This window comes from Haematobia irritans, chromosome 1, assembly GCF_050003625.1.
Source record: "Haematobia irritans isolate KBUSLIRL chromosome 1, ASM5000362v1, whole genome shotgun sequence".
NCBI lineage: Eukaryota > Metazoa > Arthropoda > Insecta > Diptera > Muscidae > Haematobia > Haematobia irritans.
The window spans coordinates 87,925,492-87,946,545 of NC_134397.1; the positions used below are offsets into that span (position 1 = coordinate 87,925,492).

The following is a 21,054-nucleotide window of genomic DNA, read 5'->3' on the forward strand; positions in this document are numbered from 1 at the left end:
ATTCAGCTCATTAGTTTATATATCAGATATACTGCTCTCTACTTGGGTTCAAATTGAAAAAGGCAGGTAAAACAAAAATGCAATTGAATGCCAACGCCACTTCGCAACTTAAAGGTGAATCTTCCAACAAACCCATACCGCTCTTGGTTTTAAGAAAACTAGGAGTGAAAAAATTTATAATTTTAAAAGATCAATAAGGTACCCACTTTTTTATTGCAAACATATTTTTATATATTTGATAAAATTATGGAGTTGATGGCATTGATTGGTCAATTTCACGAAATAAAATTGGTCACTAAAAGAAATGAATAAAAAATATATTATGTTAGTCAACTTAATGTAAACAGGCTTCAATGGAAAACGGTATTCACATTTCACAATTTCTTACCTTCAATACACGTAGATTGTTTTCCATTTTTACAATACCACAAAACACAAACACAGGTAATTTCAAATGCGTTCCGTCATATATTTTTTTCAAACCTTTACCACGTGGCCGTTTGTTGTTGCACACTTTATTTATTTCAACCCTTTGCTATGATTTGTTGTTGCGTTCAAAATATTTATGCACACATATTCAATGCAGCAGACAGAATGTCGCCAATCATGTTTTTCAATTTACGCGAAAAACAAAAACCCAACCGTTCGTTACGAGTTACTTCCACAGACTGATCTCTCCATCATACATTGTTGAATAAATACCCATTCTCTTGTTCTCTTTTCGCTCTTTCCATTGCTCAAAATTATTCAGTTTCAATCACAAAGGTGATTGGATCAATCACATGTGTAATTGGAAACGGAAAAAATTTCAATCACGTTTGTAATTGAAAATTATTTCCGAATTGATTAACAAATTGATTGAATCAATTAATATTTTAATTGGAAACGTAACAAATATCAATCATTTTTTAATTGGTTTTTATTCGGATTTGATTAAATAATTAATTGAATCAATTAACATATTAATTGAATCCGTTTCCAAATTCAATTAAGTGTTTAATTGAAAAAATTTTGGTGATAATTTTTTGTGTGTAGTCTATAGCATAATTCAGAAAAATAAAATATTGAAGATTTTTTATAAGAAAGAATATTTTATTTTATTTCAAATAAAACTACACACAAAAAATTATCACCGAAGTTTTTTCAATCAAACACTTAATTGAATTTGGAAACGGATTCAATTAATATGTTAATTGATTCAATTAATTATTTAATCAAATCCGCATAAAAACCAATTTAAAAAATGATTGATATTTGTTACGTTTCCAATTAAAATATTAATTGATTCAATCAATTTTTTATCAATTTGGAAATAATTTTCAATTGCAAACGCGATTGAAAATTTTTCCGTGTTCAATTACACATGTGATTGATCCAATCACCTTTGTGAATGCAATTGAATAATTTTGAGCGATGGAAAGAGCGAAAAGAGAACTAGAGAATGTGCGTTTATTCAACAAAGTATTATGGATCAGTCTGTGAAAGTAACTCGTAACGAACGGTTGGGTTTTTGTTTTTCGCGTAAATTGAAAAACCTGATTGGCGACATTCTGTCTGCTGCGTTCGAAATGTTTGCATAAATATTTTGAACGCAACAACAAATCATAGCAAAGAGTTGAAATATAAGTGTGCAACAACAAATAGCCACGTGGTAAAGGTTTGAAAAAGTATATGGCAGAACGTATTTGAAATTACCTGTGTTAGTGTTTTGTGGTATTGTAAAAATGGAAAACAGTCTACGTTTATTGAAGGTAAGCAATTATGAAATGTGAATACCGTTTTCCATCGAAGCGTGTTTACATTAAACGGACTAAAATAATATATTTTTCATTCATTTCTTTTAGTGATCAATTTTATTTATTCGTGAAATTAAGCAATCAATCCCATCAACTCCATTATTTTATCAAATAAATTGGAATATAAGAATAGGTTTGCAATCAAAAGGTGGGTACCGTATTGATATTTTCAAATTGTACAATTTTTTCACTCCTTCTTAAAATCAAGAGCGGTATGGGTTTGTTGGAAGATTCACCTTGAAGTTGCGAAGTAGCGTTGGCATTAAATTGTAATTTTGTTTTACCAGTTTTTTTCAGTTTGAACCCAAGTAGAGAGCAGTATATGTGATATATAAACTAATGAGCTGAATTATGTAATGGTAAAAAAGTTCTTTGGATTTAAAAATATGAAAAATATGCGAAAATTATAAAAATATGTATTTTCCATTTATATTTTTTCATCAATATAATACCAGATATTACATTGCTTTGCCATTATTTTTATCTTTGATTGGTTCAAATTTTAAAAGACGATTTCAATGTGTGGAAATTTGGAAAGGAATTGTTACTAAAATTAAATTACCGAGCTGCTTAGTACACCTTTTGATGCTAAACGACTACAACTGCTAAAGAAGAATATAAATCTGCAATCTGGAACTGAGAATTGAGCTTGATATCCTATGCAGGTAATGTTTAACAAAATTAACTTTTAATTGAACAAAATTAAATTCGAATTATTCTGTTTTCTTTCAGAAAAACTAATATAGCTTACAGGCTGCTGATTTATTGGAAGTCTAGGCGCATCTACATATTAGAAGGAACATGCTGACATGGTTCTTATGATAAGGAAGATAATGATTTATATAGTTTATTTTTTAACCCTTTAGTTGTTATTGATCATAATTGTATGTCTAAGTTATTTTAGAACAAAACACACAAATAATAAAAACCACATTCTTTAGTCTATAGCGTAACTCAGGAAAATAAGATATTGAAGATGTTTTATAAGAAACGTATATTTACTTTTATTTCAAATGAAACTAAATAATATTTTGGGGGCGCAATATCTAATTTTTTGATTGAAATTTTGCCAATATCAATTATTAATTTAATTGAATCAATTAAAAAGTTGATAGAGTTTTGTCGCGAAATTAATTAAAATTTTAATTGATTCAATTACAACATTGATTGAATTTTATGTCAAAAACCAATCACTTTTTTAATTGATTCAATCACACAATTAATTAATTCAGTGACAAAATTCAATTAAATTTTTAATTGAAAATCGTGTTGGTTTTCAATCAAAATGGGTCATTGATACTATCATTTTCGTGATTGAAGACATTTCAATTAAAAAATTGATTGAATCGCCGATTTTCGTGATTGAAATCAAAAAAAAAAAAATCTGTGTGTGTAGGTTTAATGAAATTACCTCCGTCTGACAAGACCCGATATGGTCTATCCCCGAGTTTAAAAGCGAATTTATGCGAATGTAGGGCTATGCACAAAATGTTGCATAAATGACTTCTGACAACTTTGTTGTTGTACACACAAGCTGTGGCAGAATTGTTGTTGTTGTAAGCATATGCTCTATTCAAAGAGACAATGTAAGAGTTGTTGTTGTAGATCACGTACACGACTGGTGTTTAGATTTCTAAACATGCACTATCTGCAATATGTGTGTTTAGGATAGATAAGTTTTATGGCATAATAAAATGAAAACGCATTACATGTGTAGCCGTTGCTGATAATGCACCAAAGTGCTGCATATGCGTGGCCAATCGTATCTAAGGGGTAACAAATAGGAGATAGTGTTATATAAGAATTTGCTTATCTTTACTTTTTAAGAATATTTAGATTGTAGCTACACCCTAAAAAAAAATCGCTTCTTTAACATATGTTCCAAACATATTTTGCAGGAAGCACATATATTATTGGATACTGCCGAAACATTAATATGTTTGTTTTATGTGAACATATTATATGTTTGGAAGCATTTTGAGCCCAAAAATATTATATGCTTGGAAGAATTTTTCCCGATTTTGCTCATTCCCTAACGTACTCGTAATTTTCACTTCCACGAAATATTTTACCTTTTTCTGTAATACAAATAATGTTGAAGAAATTATTCACTTTTATAAATTTTACCTTTCGCCTGCACGGAGAATCGAACCGAGGACCATACAGTTTGTAAGCCAACACACTATCCACTGGGCTACGTAGCTGTTATAGTCACCAGCAGATAATTATCGTTATAAGTTACATTTATATAGCATAGTTTGCAGCGCCCACGAGCCCATGCAAACATAACATTATTTAACAGAAACATACATTTGTTTGCCACGTGGAGCAGTGGTTAGCATGTCTGCCTTGCATGCAAAGGGTCGTGGGTTCAATCCCTGCTCCGACCGAACACTGTTTTTTTTTTTTTTTTTTTTAATTTACACATTTATATTTATACCATATTACATTTTTATAATGAAACTTCGAAATGTGGGTTATTAAAGATTTATAGTCAGTAACAGTGCTTGATATAAACGAAACTGACTGATTTTTGGATAAATATTATTTTTTTTATTGCAAAAATAACAATTTTGTAACAAAAAACTGTTTTTGGTACAAAACTTTAAAATTTGGAAGGAATTCAAAAACTCTAACAAAAGAAGAACGTGGAGTCGAGTATAAACATACATAGATAATTTTATAATATAAACATAAATTTATTTAGGCGTGAACAGTTTTTTACTAGCATTTAATACCATCGCTCTAAAATGCCTTTTATTTTTTTTTAATAATTCATTTAAAAAAAATAAACTTTTTAAATTGTTTTAGCTGCGAAACTCGAACTTAAAGCCCGCTTTTATATTTGAAGGTGTCCGTCCTCGTGGACTACTTATTAATAAAGAGGAACTAAACTTTGTCTTTACACAGTAAAATGTAGTAATTTTTCACTATTTCCTCCTTATTTCATTTTACTGTCCCAACTCTAAAAAGAGTATAGTGCCCTTTCGTTATTTTTATGAAGACCCCTGATTTCTTTTAACGAACCAAGAAAAAAATTGTGCCCATAATGCCAAAATGATAAACAAAACACATGTCCACACTTACATAAAATGCTGCTCTCAAGGCGAAAACATTTGCTGTTTGTTTTTCAAATGTCTATTCTCTTGGTTCCGAATGTTATTCTCTTTATTCAAATTAAATAATATTTAGACTTAAGCATGTCAAATGTTTGGCCTTTCGCTGTGTTATGTTGATATCTTTCGTCAACTCTCCCTCTATCCATCTCTATTTCTTTCTCTATACTCTCTCTCTGTCGCTTTGAATAAAATATCACAACATGTGTATGTTTAGTCGAAATTTGTAAATTTATATATGTTTGCATTCACACATATGATTTTTATGAAACATTCATGCCCCAAACATAATATATTCTAACATATTAACATAGATGTCCCAAACATTTAGTGTTAGTTTAGGAACATTACATGTTTGCACTTAAATATATTGTGTTTTAAAAGTGTGCCCGAAACACATTTTTGTTTATATCGGAACATATGAAAAACATATTTTTCTAAGAGTGTAGTTTAAGATTTAGTATATAAGGATGAATATTTTTTAGAATAAATTAGTGACTTACAACCACTCAACGCTTAAAGTATTAGTTCTGTACATTTTGGTCCTTCGAACCGGATTGAGTTTTCCCCACCAGCGGTGAAAAACTCAAACGGTAAAATCCTGCACACTTGTGTTCATTTAGGAACCACGTTCTGTGTGCAGGTAATTTTAAAGTTTAAATATTCTTTACTAAGGGGTAAATAACAAGCAAATATTGAAGGTTTGAGTGATTTACAACCACTCAATCGTGTAAGAAGTTATTTTTATTTCTTTACATGTTGGTCCTTCGAGCCGGATTGAGTTTCCCCCACCCGCCGAAGAAACTCAAACGGTAAAATCCTACACACTTCTGTTAATTTGGGAACCCCGTTCTGTGTACAGGTAATTTTAAAGTTTAAATGTTCTTTACTAAGGAGTAAAGAACAAGCAAATGTTGAAGGTTTGAGTGACTTACAACCACTCAACGCGTAAAGTATTACTTCTTTACATTTTGGTCCTTCGAACCGGATCGAGTTTTCCCCCACCCGTGGTAAGAGACTCGAACGGTAAGAATATAATAAGCCTTCCGAACGGATCGGAGGCAAAATCGGCAAGTTTTGAAGAAAGGGAATTCACTCCCTACATTGGAAATCCTGCAATTGTGTTTACTTCACTCAAATTGTAATTTTGAGAATATTTTTTTCAGCACCTGGCACTAGTTGATATTTTTAGGTTGATCAATCATTTGTTTTATTTAAATATATTTATATAAAACATATCACCGGCACGGTGATATGTTTTATATAAAGGGTGATTCTTTTGAGGTTAGGATTTTCATGCATTAGTATTTGACAGATCACGTGGGATTTCAGACATGGTGTCAAAGAGAAAGATGCTCAGTATGCTTTGACATTTCATCATGAATAGACTTACTAACGAGCAACGCTTGCAAATCATTGAATTTTATTACCAAAATCAGTGTTCGGTTCGAAATGTGTTTATCGACAAATTTTGTTCAGCGATGAGGCTCATTTCTGGTTGAATGGCTACGTAAATAAGCAAAATTGCCGCATTTGGAGTGAAGAGCAACCAGAAGCCGTTCAAGAACTGCCCATGCATCCCGAAAAATGCACTGTTTGGTGTGGTTTGTACGCTGGTGGAATCATTGGACCGTATTTTTTCAAAGATGCTGTTGGACGCAACGTTACGGTGAATGGCGATCGCTATCGTTCGATGCTAACAAACTTTTTGTTGCCAAAAATGGAAGAACTGAACTTGGTTGACATGTGGTTTCAACAAGATGGCGCTACATGCCACACAGCTCGCGATTCTATGGCCATTTTGAGGGAAAACTTCGGAGAACAATTCATCTCAAGAAATGGACCGGTAAGTTGGCCTCCAAGATCATGCGATTTGACGCCTTTAGACTATTTTTTGTGGGGCTACGTCAAGTCTAAAGTCTACAGAAATAAGCCAGCAACTATTCCAGCTTTGGAAGACAACATTTCCGAAGAAATTCGGGCTATTCCGGCCGAAATGCTCGAAAAAGTTGCCCAAAATTGGACTTTCCGAATGGACCACCTAAGACGCAGCCGCGGTCAACATTTAAATGAAATTATCTTCAAAAAGTAAATGTCATGGACCAATCTAACGTTTCAAATAAAGAACCGATGAGATTTTGCAAATTTTATGCGTTTTTTTTTTTTAAAGTTATCAAGCTCTTAACAAATCACCCTTTATATGTATGTGTAGTTGTGTGTGCAACTAACATCTACCGGTTGTCAATTTAACAGCTATTCACAAGTAATGAAGAACGATTGGAACTGAAACAAATTTATGATTTGTCGCGAGAGTGCGTTGTACAATTTGTTGTTGCGTGATATATACTGCAATTGTATACAAGACGTTTATTTACTCTTTCAATAGATTTTGTTATTGTAAATATTAATGTTATCTTAGGGCAGTGTCCAGAGGTTATCATAATTATTACACAATATATTCAAAAATCGATGGTGAGATTTTGGAACGATTTGTTGTACGTCGAATACAAATTGATCGTAATATCAGAAATGTTAATTCTCAATTTACATGGCTGTTCAATTCAATTCAATTTCAATTCCGATGGTCTTTTGCCGTTGAAACAGAGTTAATGTTAGTTTATAAATGTTGGTCACATTTGTTGTACGTAATACAAATGATTTATGCAGTCAATTTGTTAATGACACCGTATAAACCGCCTTAGTTTCAGTTTTTTTGTAATGGAGAAATAAACCATTTACATTCAACTTCTCGAAAGGAGATAAAATTCCAGAAACAATCTGGTGATTTATAGTTCACTAGCGACACTTCGCTACGATTTTTCGAAGGACCAATGTTACCCACCAAAAAAGAGCTTCCAAAAACACAGTTTGGATTACCAATTTGTGATCCGGTAGTGCAAACTTGAGCCATCTCCAATGAATTTTACATGGGCTGGTCATAGGACGGAAGCACTCCATTTTTGGATCCTTTGCATTGCTTTAGAAGTTGTGCCTTGGAAATTAATTTGGATAAAGAAATTTAAAAAACTAAAAAACAAAAAATTTTTCCAATTTCAGTTTTTATTTTTATCAATATTTTTTCAATAACCTTTTTATTTTCTTATCTTATTATTTTTAAAAATTAGACAAATTGAAAACTTCTTCGCTTCCACCAGGGGTTCAAGCTGGGTATGTTGGCACCATAACAGAACGCCTTGGCACACTCAGCCACAAACGCCATTGAACACGATGCATCGAAACCTCTATTCAAATGTTTGTGTTATGAACCTAATATGACACCATGACATTCTAACTACATCCTGAGATGTTCTTTATTATTATGAATATGAAAAAATATAGAACGCTGGTTCAAATCTCACCAGCGGCAATTTTTTTATTAAACATTTTTCAAAAAAAAAAAAATTTTTATGTTATACAGCGTTTTTATTTTATTTTCTCTTGACATATATTTTTGTATAAATATATTTTTTCTATTACAAATCAACAAAAAATTAAAAATTATCGCAATTTGCATTAATTGTTCAAAACTTAAATTTTCACTAAAAACGGTCTAATTCCGTACTTTCTAAGACTTGTCCAAAAGGACTACATCGGAAGTTGAAAAAACTTGATGGGGATTCCGGGATGCGCTTTAAACGAAATGTTTGTGGAACAACTTCCATTTTTTGTGCTCGGTAACTCTGGTCGTGAAACAAGAGCTAAAATTTACAGGGGCTTTCCAAAAGGATAAAGGTAAAACAAACAAAAATAATTCCACTTGAATTCATAGAATTATTTGCGACTTTATTGGTCGAGGTGAAGTTGGTGACTTAACTTAAAGTACAATAGAATAGAAAGAAAAATAAAACTTAACGAAAATAAAAGAGATCAAAAAGAAAATGTACTAAAATTATTACTTCAAAAGTTAATAGGTCGTTTTGACGTTACCATTAAATGAAAATGAGATATTATTTCAATGTAATATTAAAAGAAATTAAATAAACAAAAAAAGTATAAAAATTCAATGAAAATACTTAATCTAGTTGAAGGGTGCGTTCAACAGCTGCAATGGACAGTAAACACTTGTATTCAAACTATGGAAACACTTGGCATAGAAGTCAAGGAATGGGCCCCAATCCTAATATATCTTTGTTCTGCAAAATTTCCAAGACCCCTTCTTGAGGACGTCTCACAAAAAACCCAATACTCCGGGGGTAAAAATAAGTTATCGTACAGAAATCAAAATCCAAACAAACAAACATGCCCACTTTGTATTCGGGATTGTCCGAAAAATCGACTGGGAAGACCCTTTAAGAACAATTACACTCATGAATTATCTAAATTTCGTAAAACACAGCGGTGCCATTGAATATGTAAAAATTCCTAGATGAATTCATTTTATCCCCAATTGAATCTCTAGTTTCACGGATTTTGCGATGCATCCGAGAGTGCATATGGGGCAGCTTTATATATTAGGGTTGAAGTCCAGATTCACTAAGTTGAAACTCATCTGATTGCTGCTAAGACCCGCGTTGCTCCAATTAAAATGATTTCATGCCCCTACTCGTGGATGAAAAATCCTCCATGCGCTTGGAGTACATTTATGAGAAATCGTGTATCTGAAATTCTGGAAAATGATGGCAACGGTAAGTAGCGACATGTTGACTCCGAAGACAACCCAGCGGATGTAGCTAGTAGAGGTTCTGAATTAAAATCAGGGGTGGATATTGAAGGGCCTTTCCACATTAAAAACTATAAAACCAGGATCTGCTTTATAGCAAAGGGCTACATATGTATTTTCCTTTATTTTGTGATAAAGGCTTTTCACTTGGAAGTCAAAAGGTACTCACTTTTCACGATTTATTGTTCGACGAGGTTGTCCTTCGTGTATTTACTCAGATAATGGGAAGAATTTTACTGGAACTGCCGAGCTTCTCAGAAAGGATCGCTTAAAATTATATCGCAATATATTTGTATGCGGTGGAAGTCAGAATATCTCAATGATTTGCACCGTCGAACAAAATGACAATATCAACAAGACAACCTAAAAGACAACCTATAACGATCTCGTTGTCATCAAAGATGATAGGTTTCCTCCAACCGAATGGGCAATGGGTCGTATCGAAAAAGCTTGTCCAGGCATGATTGTGCTTTATAGACAGTTTGACATGGTACTAGCTGCGTTTTTTCAGACATGGCAGCATATTTACCAGTATCAGAAAACAATGGAGTTGAGCATAGAGGTCGGCAAGACGGGTAAATGGAACGGCCATCGACAGCACGCCAGTCACTGCGTCACTATACCCTCTTGCATGGCGCACCTCAACTTGAAACTCCGTTGCGACTTGAGCACTTATTTGGCCCTATAAATTTATAATTTTTATATTTATATATTTGCATTTGATAACAGAAGATCAGCTGACAGTGGTTTAAATGGTATGCAATAGGTGCCCATTGTGATGCCATACGAGATGAACTTCTCTCATATTAATGAGTGCTGTATACTACTATGTTTAGCTCAATGGCAAGGGAACTATAGCGGTGTTTAAAGGGCGTTTCACATATCAGTGAGAAGCTTTGAAACACTCAGCATCCACTTTACATTTAAGCATTTCCCTTTTGTGCGACTTTATTCGCGCATATTTGAAAAAAGTCGCACCAAAAGTCGCATTTTATCAAAAAAAGTTGCAAAATGCATCTAAAGTCGCACAACGGTAACACTATTCGAGACTACGGAAAGTACTAGCATCCACTAACTCTGCTCCAGGTTTCATTAAAACATCGGAGGGCAATTGGACAACGTCCAGTGAGGAGACGCTGGAGGTACTATTGGACACACATTTTCCTGGAAATCAGACGGTTGAACCATGTTCCGGCGGTGCCACAGAGACTCAGCGGTCATTTCCTATCGAAGAAATTAGATAGCAATGATTTCTGTCGACTCACTATACACTTAATACGTAACCCAACCAAATTCAATGCTACGTTTCGGGCGGGCAACTTCTATAATGTACGGTCTCCCTCCGAATCAGTTTCGGAAACATTAGTGGAACCTCATTTTTATTGAAGCAGAGGTGTGGCTCTTGCGACCGGATATATATCAACAAGTAATGTGCGGTCAGATCTATTCGAGTTTATGGCTAGCCCAGTACACTATGTTTGGGAGGTATTTATTTATTTATTTATTTATTTAATTAGTTTGTATTTAAAATTTGATTTAATTCTTCTGATTCTAATTAGTACTGTTACATTTTTATTTATTTTATTCCAACATACCAGGATGTTGCAATGTTCAAGTTCAAATGAAACGTATATTTTGCCCTTCCCTACTTCTATAACTACCGTTCGTTACGTGCGTACAATTTGCTGTCAATTGCTGACCCTCTTGCTTCGTTCTGTTTTGTTCGTTAGTTTTTTTATGTCAACCCTTGGCATTGAGCTATCGGTGTTAACGACATAACCAAAGTAAAGAGAATTGTTCAGGACAATTATTCTATAAAACTTACATAATCGACACACATTCTAAAATCTAGTGTTCTCTTTGCATAATTTCAAATCACGCATATTCACAATTATTTTCAGCTGAACTGGACGTCATTAATACCCAGCGATTGGAATGGTCCGATTGTAGTCAGAAGTTCTGAATATATGAAGGCAATGGAATGGCTACTAACAAAATACTCAATGCGTGTTGCCCACAACTCCATTCTAGTTCTGTTTGCTTTGGGAATATTACCACAAGATTATCCAAATCCAAAAGTATGCACTAAGGCAACTATGTGGGCATTACCAGATATCGCGTCGTCTCTGCTGATCGCCCAATATTCGGCAAGTGACATAAACGAAGCCGTAAAAAGGGTAAGTGTCGTTGATTACGTTCTTCCAATTAAGTAGAATGAATATAAAGCAATTATAGCCGCTTAGTGATACTCCCTCTATACCACGACTACCTACACACAAAATTTTCTTTATTTCAATCACGAAAATCGCGGATCCTGTTTATGTTTTCAATCACGAAAATGATAGTGTCATTCACCCACCAAAAACCAGCACCATTTTCAATAACAAATTGAATTTTTTGTCACGAAATCAAGGACGATTTAAGCAAGTCGCATTTGAGGACCAGAGGTCTATAAAATATTTTAAAGCTGCGTTGATACTAGTTGGTGAAGTTTGGGAAGGAGCTGCTCTAGAGTTAGTTGAGAAGAAAAACATACCGGCTAGACCTAGAGCACATGCATGGATACCTGACCCTCCTGATCCTGAATCTATTCCAACTAAACTTAGGAATGCAACACAGATTTTCAAACCGCTGATTGGAAGGTCGGCTATTTGGGTGGAGTGGATGGACCAGGACGTCATGCGGTGTTTATATTCAACATTTAGTCGTTGCCACATTTAGCCAAGTCCCAGGGCCGTGTCTGTCAGGGCTTTCATTATATCCATATGAAGGTATACAAAAGCGATCAGCCAAAGGATTGCGAAACGGACAAGCCTACGTTAGAGTCAAAAGTGAAAAAATCTCCTTGCGAAGCCGAAAAAGAAATAAAAACTGCAGACATTGACGAACATCGACAAACAAGTATGTACAGGCTCAAACCTCGCCAAAGCTGAACCGAGGATTATTGCAAGAGTCACCGAGATCTGTGAGGAGGAAGCCCTTGATGACTCAATCGAAACGACTGATGTAACGGTGGTTGAAAATTTGGATGATTCTACGGTTCCTCCAGATAAATCTTCACCATTGTAAGACTGCTTGTGATGTCTTAAAAGTTCTCCTGATGAAAGGAAACATAGGTATAGTTCTTATTCAAGAACCATATGTATATAAGAACAAGATCTGTGAATTAAGCATCTGTGAATAAAGTTTTTCATAATACCGGTAAAGATATAAATAGAACATGTAACATATAATTGCCAAAAACGAACTAAACTTATTTCTGCTTCCTTTATTGAGCAATGCATACACTGTCGTAGCCAGTCTGGAGATAACCAAATGCAAATATTGGGTATCTTCGGTCTACATGGGACATGATGGGGAGGTGCCTCCATGTGGTAGATAAGCCACTTAAAACAAAGACAAAACTCATTATGGGATGTGATGCAAATTCAACAACAGTGAGGAGACGCTGGAGGTACTATTGGACACACATTTTCCTGGAAATCAGACGGTCGAACCATGTTCTGGCGGTGCCACAGGGGCTCAGCGGTCGTTTCCTATCGAGGAAATTGTATCGGAATCTAGAATAAAATGGACGTTAAATAGCTTCGGACCATTCAAATCCCCCGGACCTGATGGAATTACTCCGGCGGAGTTACAAGCAGTGACTGACAGAATCATCCCCTGGTTGTCGGCGATATATATAGGATGTGTCAACTTAGCATATATCCCAAGAAAGTGGAGGGAAACAAAAGCCGTTTTCATACCTAAAGCTGAGTACTATGTTCAATTTTCAAGCTGAAAACCAGCTTATTTTCACGGTTACTTTTTTTAATTAATTAATTTAGAAATGGTTTCTTTCCATCCATTATTTAGCAAGACTTGATCAAAATATAATCGTATTAATAAATATATTTGTGCTTTTAATTTAGTGTTTTGGTGAAAAAACCGAACATAGTACTCACCTTAAAGCGGGAAAAGCCTCTCACTCGAGGGCGAAGGATTTCCGACCAATCAGCTTATCCTGATTCCTACTTAAGACTCTGGAGAGGATGATAGATATTTATCTTAGAACTAGCGTCGATTCAAGTTTGCTCTCGAAACGACAGCATGCATACTCGAAGGGCAGGTCTACTGAGAGCGCATTGCATGAACTAGTCAGCTTTATTGAAAGCTCACTATCGTTCAATAAATACACAATTGGGGCGAAGGGGCATTCAATAACGTCCATCCGAGTTGAATATTAAATGTTCAAACAAATCGCAAAACTCCCAAGAGGGGAATTGAAATTCACTTTGGTGAGTGCGCAAAATACCTTGGCGTTATTTTGGACATGAAGCTGAACTTTACGCTTAATATTGAAGAAAGGGCGAGAAAAGCAACGGTAGCTTTGTACTCGTGTAAAAAGGCAAAGGAAAAAAGTGGGGACTAAAACCGGAAATTGTGCATTGGCTATACACGGTATTGGTTAGACTTACGAGTATAACCACAGCGATACCGCGCAACCGCACAGCCGTCGCGCGAGCTATCGCTGTGGTCGGAAAAAAGTTACGGTCACAGTTGGGTCCTCAAAATAATGCCAGATGTGCTTAACGTAGTGGATTACACTTTGGCGAGTCCACTTTTCGACAAAAAGTTTGAGACTCTAATCCCCAACAGTGAGGCGTGGTGCACACAGACCCCGGGGAATAAAGAATATATAGATTTCTACACTGATGGCTTCAAATTGAATGGACAATTGGGGTTGGGAGTATATTCTAATGATCTGGAACTTCGAATAGCGAAAAGATTACCTAATCACTGTAGTGTTTTTCAGGCTGAAATATTAGCAATAAGAGAGGTGGCGAATTGGCTGAGAAGTAATGTTCCAAAAAATGTGGGCATTAATATATAATCAGACAGTCAACCTGCAATAAAATCCTTGGACTCTGTTTTCCTCAACTCGAAAACGGCCATCGACTGCCGCAAATCTGTCAATGAGATGGCTGAGCAATACAATATTCACCTAATATGGGTGCCTGGTCATAGGAACATACCGGGGAACTCCGAAGCAGATGAGTTGGCAAGGCTAGGGACTACCTTACATATTCCAGGGGAACTAAAATCTGTTGGTATGCCTCTGGTTACCTGCAAGCTCCTACTGCGTGAGAACGCTGTTATGATGGCAAATGTTCGATGGGAGAATTGCAAGGGTTGTAACGACACCAAGCAAATATGGCCCCATTTAAACTTAAACCGTACACTAGATATGCTAGTGTTCTAAAGACGTCAGATTTCACTCCCGATATCTGCTATAACGGGTCGCCTGATAGGCGATTTTGCAAAAACTATTGGCGCGAAGTATAATGACTACTGTATGAGTTGGCATGATGCGGAGGAAAAGGAATCAATTAAACACCTCTTGTGTGTGTCTTGTTTTTTGTGTAAGGCGTAAGCGAATTTTAGGGGCATATAGCTTTAGATTACTGGCGGAGCTGGAAAACGTTAACATAAGCAGTCTACTAATGTTTTTGGAACAATCTGGTTGGCTCAAAAGAAGTAAATAATCGAGAAGGTTCAGCGGTTAGAACTAGAAGTGCCCATATGTAATAGACACTTTCAGTTAGTTTTAGTTTTGCTCCGGAAACAACTGCGGATGATACTCAATTCTACATTAAATTTAAACTGAATGTAAATGTTGACGTCAAGGTATCGAAACTGCAATTTATAGAGAGAAGAAACAAATCATTTAAAATTTTAGTGCCTAAGGATATTTTTGATAATGTGGTTAATGCGGATTTCTGGCCGTACAGATAGGGTTGCCAGATTCAAATGGCCTATTGGAATTTTGGAAAAAGTTGGCTGGATTGAAAAAAATCTGGATTTCGCACCTATTAAAGAAAAGGGTAGTAACTCTAATTTTTTATTTTTCAGTAGAGACAATAAACTGTAATAAAAAAGTATTAACTCTGAAGACAAGAAGAGACATACCGGCAATTTTTTATGAAAGAGAATTTTACAGTGTGTACGTTTTTTAATGAAAAGTGAAAATTTCATAATTTTGGGTTACTATGCCTTCTCTCTCTTGGTGTAATTGAGTGCTGGTTAAAAGTAATTAACACTCAAAAATCACCTTATTGGGAATGAAAAAGATACATGACTACACCCTCTTCTGTAACATATACCCTAAACACATTTTGCTTCAAGCATATATATTTTCAGGTTTGGTCCAAACAAAATATTGTTTGTATTGTTCAAATATATTATGTTTCACCTTAGGGCACACACTGGTATTAAAAAAATTTAATGAAATTTTCTTTGTGTGGATATATTTTTAAGGCGCCAATTGGTTACATCCATTATTTTACTTGCAGCATACTCTCTAGGTCTCTCTTTCTAAACACATATATGTTTATAGGCTATTTTCAAATTTGCATCTAAGTATATTATATTTACAAACATTTTATGTCCCAAACATAATATGTTTTAACATATTAACATATATGTCCCAAACATGTTATGCTAGTTTATGAACATTATACGCTTGCACTTAAAAATATGGCGTTAAAAAAATTGAGTTCCAGACATTTAATTTTTACACCCAAACATATGAAGAACAGTTTTTTTCGTCCGTGTAAACGTATAGTCTTTTCTATTGAAATAATATTTCAAAAGTATATTTAGCAGGAAATTTTATTGAATAGCTTGTAACTGGACATGACATAGAAAATCTGGAAATTCCAGCCCATTCCAGTCCATCTGCAGAGCTATAGTTCATGAATTTGTTTTCAAAGGTAAAGTTGCCCGTTTACCTTCCCGTACTATCGAGCAATCAAAAAACTGAATACAACCCTATCTGATATAAATTTTATTATGGTTTATCAGAATGTTAGGGGTCTTAATACCAAATTATGTAATCTATACACTGATAGCTTTTGCTTTAATTCAGAGCAATGTCTTGAATACTGAAATCCTATGCGATAGATACCAAATTTACAGATGTGACCGCACTAATGGCTGGAAGAAATCAGGTGGCAGTGTCTTAATTGCTGTCTCTACAAAGTATGTTTTATCAAAACATGATATTCCTAACGAACATAAAATAGAATATTTGGAAGTGAAAATAAGGTGGGGCTATAAATATTTGTTTGTGTTTGCTCCTATATTCCTCCATGTTCTTGTAACGATGTTTATAATGCTCATTTGACTGCTATCCGATCGATCAAAGCTACTGCAAGATCTCCTGATTTGATCGTTTTGTCTGACGATTTTAATCTTCCATCTATTTCATGAAATTTTTGTAAGGATATGAATCTGTCTGTACCAAATTAACCGTAACATTTCGTTTGGTGATTAATAGATGCAGACAAATTTTTAATTTTGTTATATATATGAAAAAGAAAAATGTTATTTTATTTCACAGCAGTAATGAATTTATTTCGATTACAAAAATAAAGTGTTATTTAGTTGAACTTGTCTAAATGAAAGTGAATCCAAAGTAATTACTGAATCGAAGCGTTATACGTGTCCGCAAATTATTCGTTTCATTGAAGTGCTCTTTGGTAAAACACATTTTTTGTTTTTAGGTCTGACGTTAACACAAGCAAATCGGATGGTTTCCCAACTCGTGAACACGTAACGTATAACTGACCATGTGAAAAACAATGATTTTCTAAATTTATCCCCCAAACACTAAGCGATTGGCCTTGCGACTTGCTAATAGTCATTGCGAACGCAAGGCGAACTGGAAATTGTAATCGTTTGAAGTCAAACGGAAGATCGGTCGGAATCATTTGTATTCGAAGAATACATACATTTTCACCTGCGTACTTTACGTAATTCTGACAATTCTCACTAATATTTGTGAAAACATTTTCAATAAAAGCTAATTGAGAGTCTACAAATTGACAAAAGTGGTTGGTAAGAGTAATTAAACCATGTTGCATCAACTGAGATTTCCATTTCCAACAGCTAACAACTGTTTGGAAAATTGTGCAGCACTTTGATCATTCTGAAGTTGAACTCTCATATTAGTGGTTAGCGATTATGTTTTTACGTCATTCCATAAATGTTATGCCTTCAGGCAAGCATTCAATTTATCTGCAGGCGTTCCACGGGGAATTACTGGAAACATCTGCCTGAAATCGCCTGCGAAAAATATCATCAAACCACCAAAGATGTTGTTACTTCGCCGAAGATCATTCAGTGTGAAGTTAAGTGCTTCAAGTGATTTCTTATGTGTTATTGTGCACTCATCCCAAACAATAAGCTTGCATTACATCAACATTTTTCCCATTGCACTGGATCGGGAAATATTGCATGTTGGAGTATCAGTTGTGTTGAAAGTGTTGTGAGTGGCAACTTAAGCGCAGAATGTGCAGTACGACCGCCAAAGCTATGTCACATCTTGATGGAATTGTGGACACGTTATTTCGAACGAATTCCTGCAATGAATCAACATTGTATTGCAGCTGTCGATTTAATTCTTGGTTGAATGCATCGTGCATCGATCGATTTGGCACAATCATTCCTACTTCAATTAGTAGCTTGTTTGCAATAGTCAAACATTGATCCTCAATCAGAATCAATCCTTCATTGTAGATTTCATCGGTTATTTGGATATCAGGATTATTCGTTTGAATACGCAAGCGATGCAAAATATCTTCACATATGTCGTCTTTGTATTTGTTCCATAACTCAATTGGTTGTGAAGTAAAACATGTGATGATAATTGCAAAAAGGGTTCGTATTTGGTATGCATTTGATGAAATGACTGAATCCGCAAGTGTTAAATCCCAATGAGAACGAATCATCATATGATTCGCATAGTAATTCATTGTATTCGTTGATACGCCCGAAAATGCAAAATAAAGTGAATTGTTAATGGAAACCAATAACAGCAATAATTAATGTGAATATTGTACCTGTAATTGGATCAACCATCTTCAACGTGATGTCGTATCCGTATTACCATTGTCAACAAATAATTGGATATTGTAACGCACCATACAAACGATGTGTCTCGTTCACACGATGCATGATATTGCTTCTTCGCTGAACAACAATGTCTCGCGATTTAGTTGGATCGCCAACAACAATTGCAGCACATGTTAACCTGTTGGGGTACAATCCGCTCTTATGACAAATTTGTGCGTATCCGATTGCATTCGTTCCAATGCTGTTTTAAACATATTAACGACAGCATTATTAGCGTGAAATTGTTCAATAATTAGTCTCTTTAACTGTTGTGTTCCCTGTATATTGCAGCGCGCATTTAGCTGATCCACAATCGACGAAATGAAATAAATTTGCAGAAATTGATGCGGTTCATCTAATGTTGGAACCATTGAACTGTGCAAATGATATATTTGTCCTTGTATCTGTATTTGCAAACAGTCATTTATTGAAGAAATAAAGTGTAACCAGTGATGCTAACTACGAAAAGGCAAAAAGCACCAAAAATATATTATAAATTCTAACATACCAGTTCCCACTACTAAAACTACTCCAGTCAGCCGAAATTCAATGTGCTACTACTAAAAAAAAACTAACTTCCAAAGATGTATTATATAACTTTTGGGTATTGATTTCATTTGACGCATTTTTACGAAATTATGAACGCCTATCCAAGTGTACATCTTTATAGTTGTTAATGCTTATTTTGCACTCATTCCATTAATTTTTTATCAGTAATATGTTTTTCCAAAGAGAAAATAAATGTTTCAAAATTAAATTTGCTGGGAGTTTCTTTCTTATTTCTATTATGAGTGTTTTTGTGAATTAAATACTAACGTTTGATAGTTGAGTTTCTTTAGCTTTTGACAATATAGTTGAGTTTCTTTAGCTTCTGACAGTCCCATCAGAACTTTTGTATGAAAAGATGTCGTCAATTAACTCAATACTGTTCAAATTGAAAGCACCAAAGCGGCATCACTGGGTGTAACTTCTCATCGTGTGGTGTATACGTAGTTGTTATGTGTTGCAATTCATTGTGTTGGTGTAAGTGATTGGTTATGTGTGTTGTATCTTTTACCTTCTCAAATGATATTAGCTTCAAAGGAAGTCATGCGAAAGCAGTTGTTGTAATCAAGGATGTGTTGAAGAAAATTGCTTGAATCGGGATCACTTCCATCGAACAATGATTTCAGTAGCTGTGGTGGTGTAAGTAATGGATCCAGTTTAACTTTTCCACTTGAGCAGCACAATCCAGCTGTTTCTCTTTTGAAATTTACCGCATTGCAATAGTCGTCATTGGTCCAATATCTAAATTTTCATCGTCACTGTAGTTCGCAGTGGGATCATTTTGGAATGCCAAGCGAATGTATGATGCCAATGATCTTCGTGTGCTCATGCGTTGTCTCAATCGGGCATTTTCTCTTATTATATTTTGTCTTTCTTCCCTTAAATTCTGTGAATTCACTTGTTGTTGGCTTGCTCGTAGGGATGCCAGATTTTGAAGAGGCAAAAAGAGCACATTCAGTTTATAAAAAGAGCACATACAAAAAAAAAGAGCACACTTTTCCAAATAAAATAAAAACATTTAATTCCATAATAATTCATTTAAACATAAAAAAGGTTCGTAACATATACATAAAATAAACCACTTTCAACTCAAGCTAATTTTCTTACAATACTTTGTAAGTCATTTGTTTGCTGTTTTTGGTAAAATGTTATTGAAAGAAGTTTGTTTACATTTAGAACAGAGTAAAAACCCAGCAAAAAAAGAGGTTCCAAAAAAGTAGTTTAGATCCCCAATCTGTGATCCGGAAGTAGTGCAAACTTGGATCATTTCCAATGAATTTTACATGGGATTGTTATAGGACGGAAGTACTCCCTTTTTGGATCCTTTGCATTGCTTTAGAAGTTTTGCTCTGGAAGTTAATTTGAGTAAAGAAATTTAAAAAGCGAAAAAAAAAAAAATTTTTTTTTTCAACCAATTTCACTTTTTTTCATCCATATGTTTTATTACACAATTATTTTCCTATTATCTAATTTTTACAATTTGAAAAACTTTTTCGCTCCGACCAGGGGTTGAACCAGGGTTTGCTGGCACTATAACTGAACGCCTTAGCACACTCAGCCACAAACGCCATTGAACATAAAGCGTCGAAAGGTCAATTCAAATGTTTGTGATATGATCGTAATACGACACCAAGGAATAACATTGTAAATGCTTTTCGAGATGTTCTTTATTAGTATGAACGAAAAAAGAGACGCAGCGGCAATTTTTTATCAAATGTTTTTCTAAAAAAATATTTTTTTATGTCATGCATCGTTTTTATTTTTTATTTTCGGCATATATTTTCGTATAAATATATTTTTTCCGTTAAAAATCAACAAAAAAATTAAAAATTCTCGTAATTTGCAAAACTTTCTCAAACGAACTTCCATGGAAGCGAAAAAGTCAAACGGCACAGGTTCAAATCCCATTATTTTTTTACTTTTTTTATTAATTTCTATTTTTTAGTTTTTTTTTTATTAGTTTTCTATTTTTTGTAAAATTTAATTGTACAAAATTTGCACT

The 21,054-nt window shown here is 34.5% G+C and overlaps 1 protein-coding gene across 5 annotated transcripts in view; it reads left to right on the forward strand.

The window, feature by feature from the left end:
- The window catches only part of Nepl16 (Neprilysin-like 16), a 369,741-nt gene that overhangs the window by 156,323 nt on the left and 192,364 nt on the right, over nt 1–21,054 (forward strand). For 3 of the 5 annotated variants that reach the window (XR_012718012.1, XM_075291091.1, XM_075291092.1), the window contains exon 6: nt 11,474–11,749. The exons of 1 other annotated variant lie outside the window; for it this stretch is intronic. Coding sequence is in view for 3 of the 4 variants with exons in the window: in XM_075291091.1 (XP_075147206.1) it covers nt 11,474–11,749 (276 nt within the window). In the remaining variant the exon portion in view is untranslated. Of the gene's footprint in view, nt 1–11,473; nt 11,750–11,807; nt 12,816–21,054 lie in introns of those variants that run through there. One more of the 5 variants, XM_075291094.1, reaches the window with a different exon arrangement.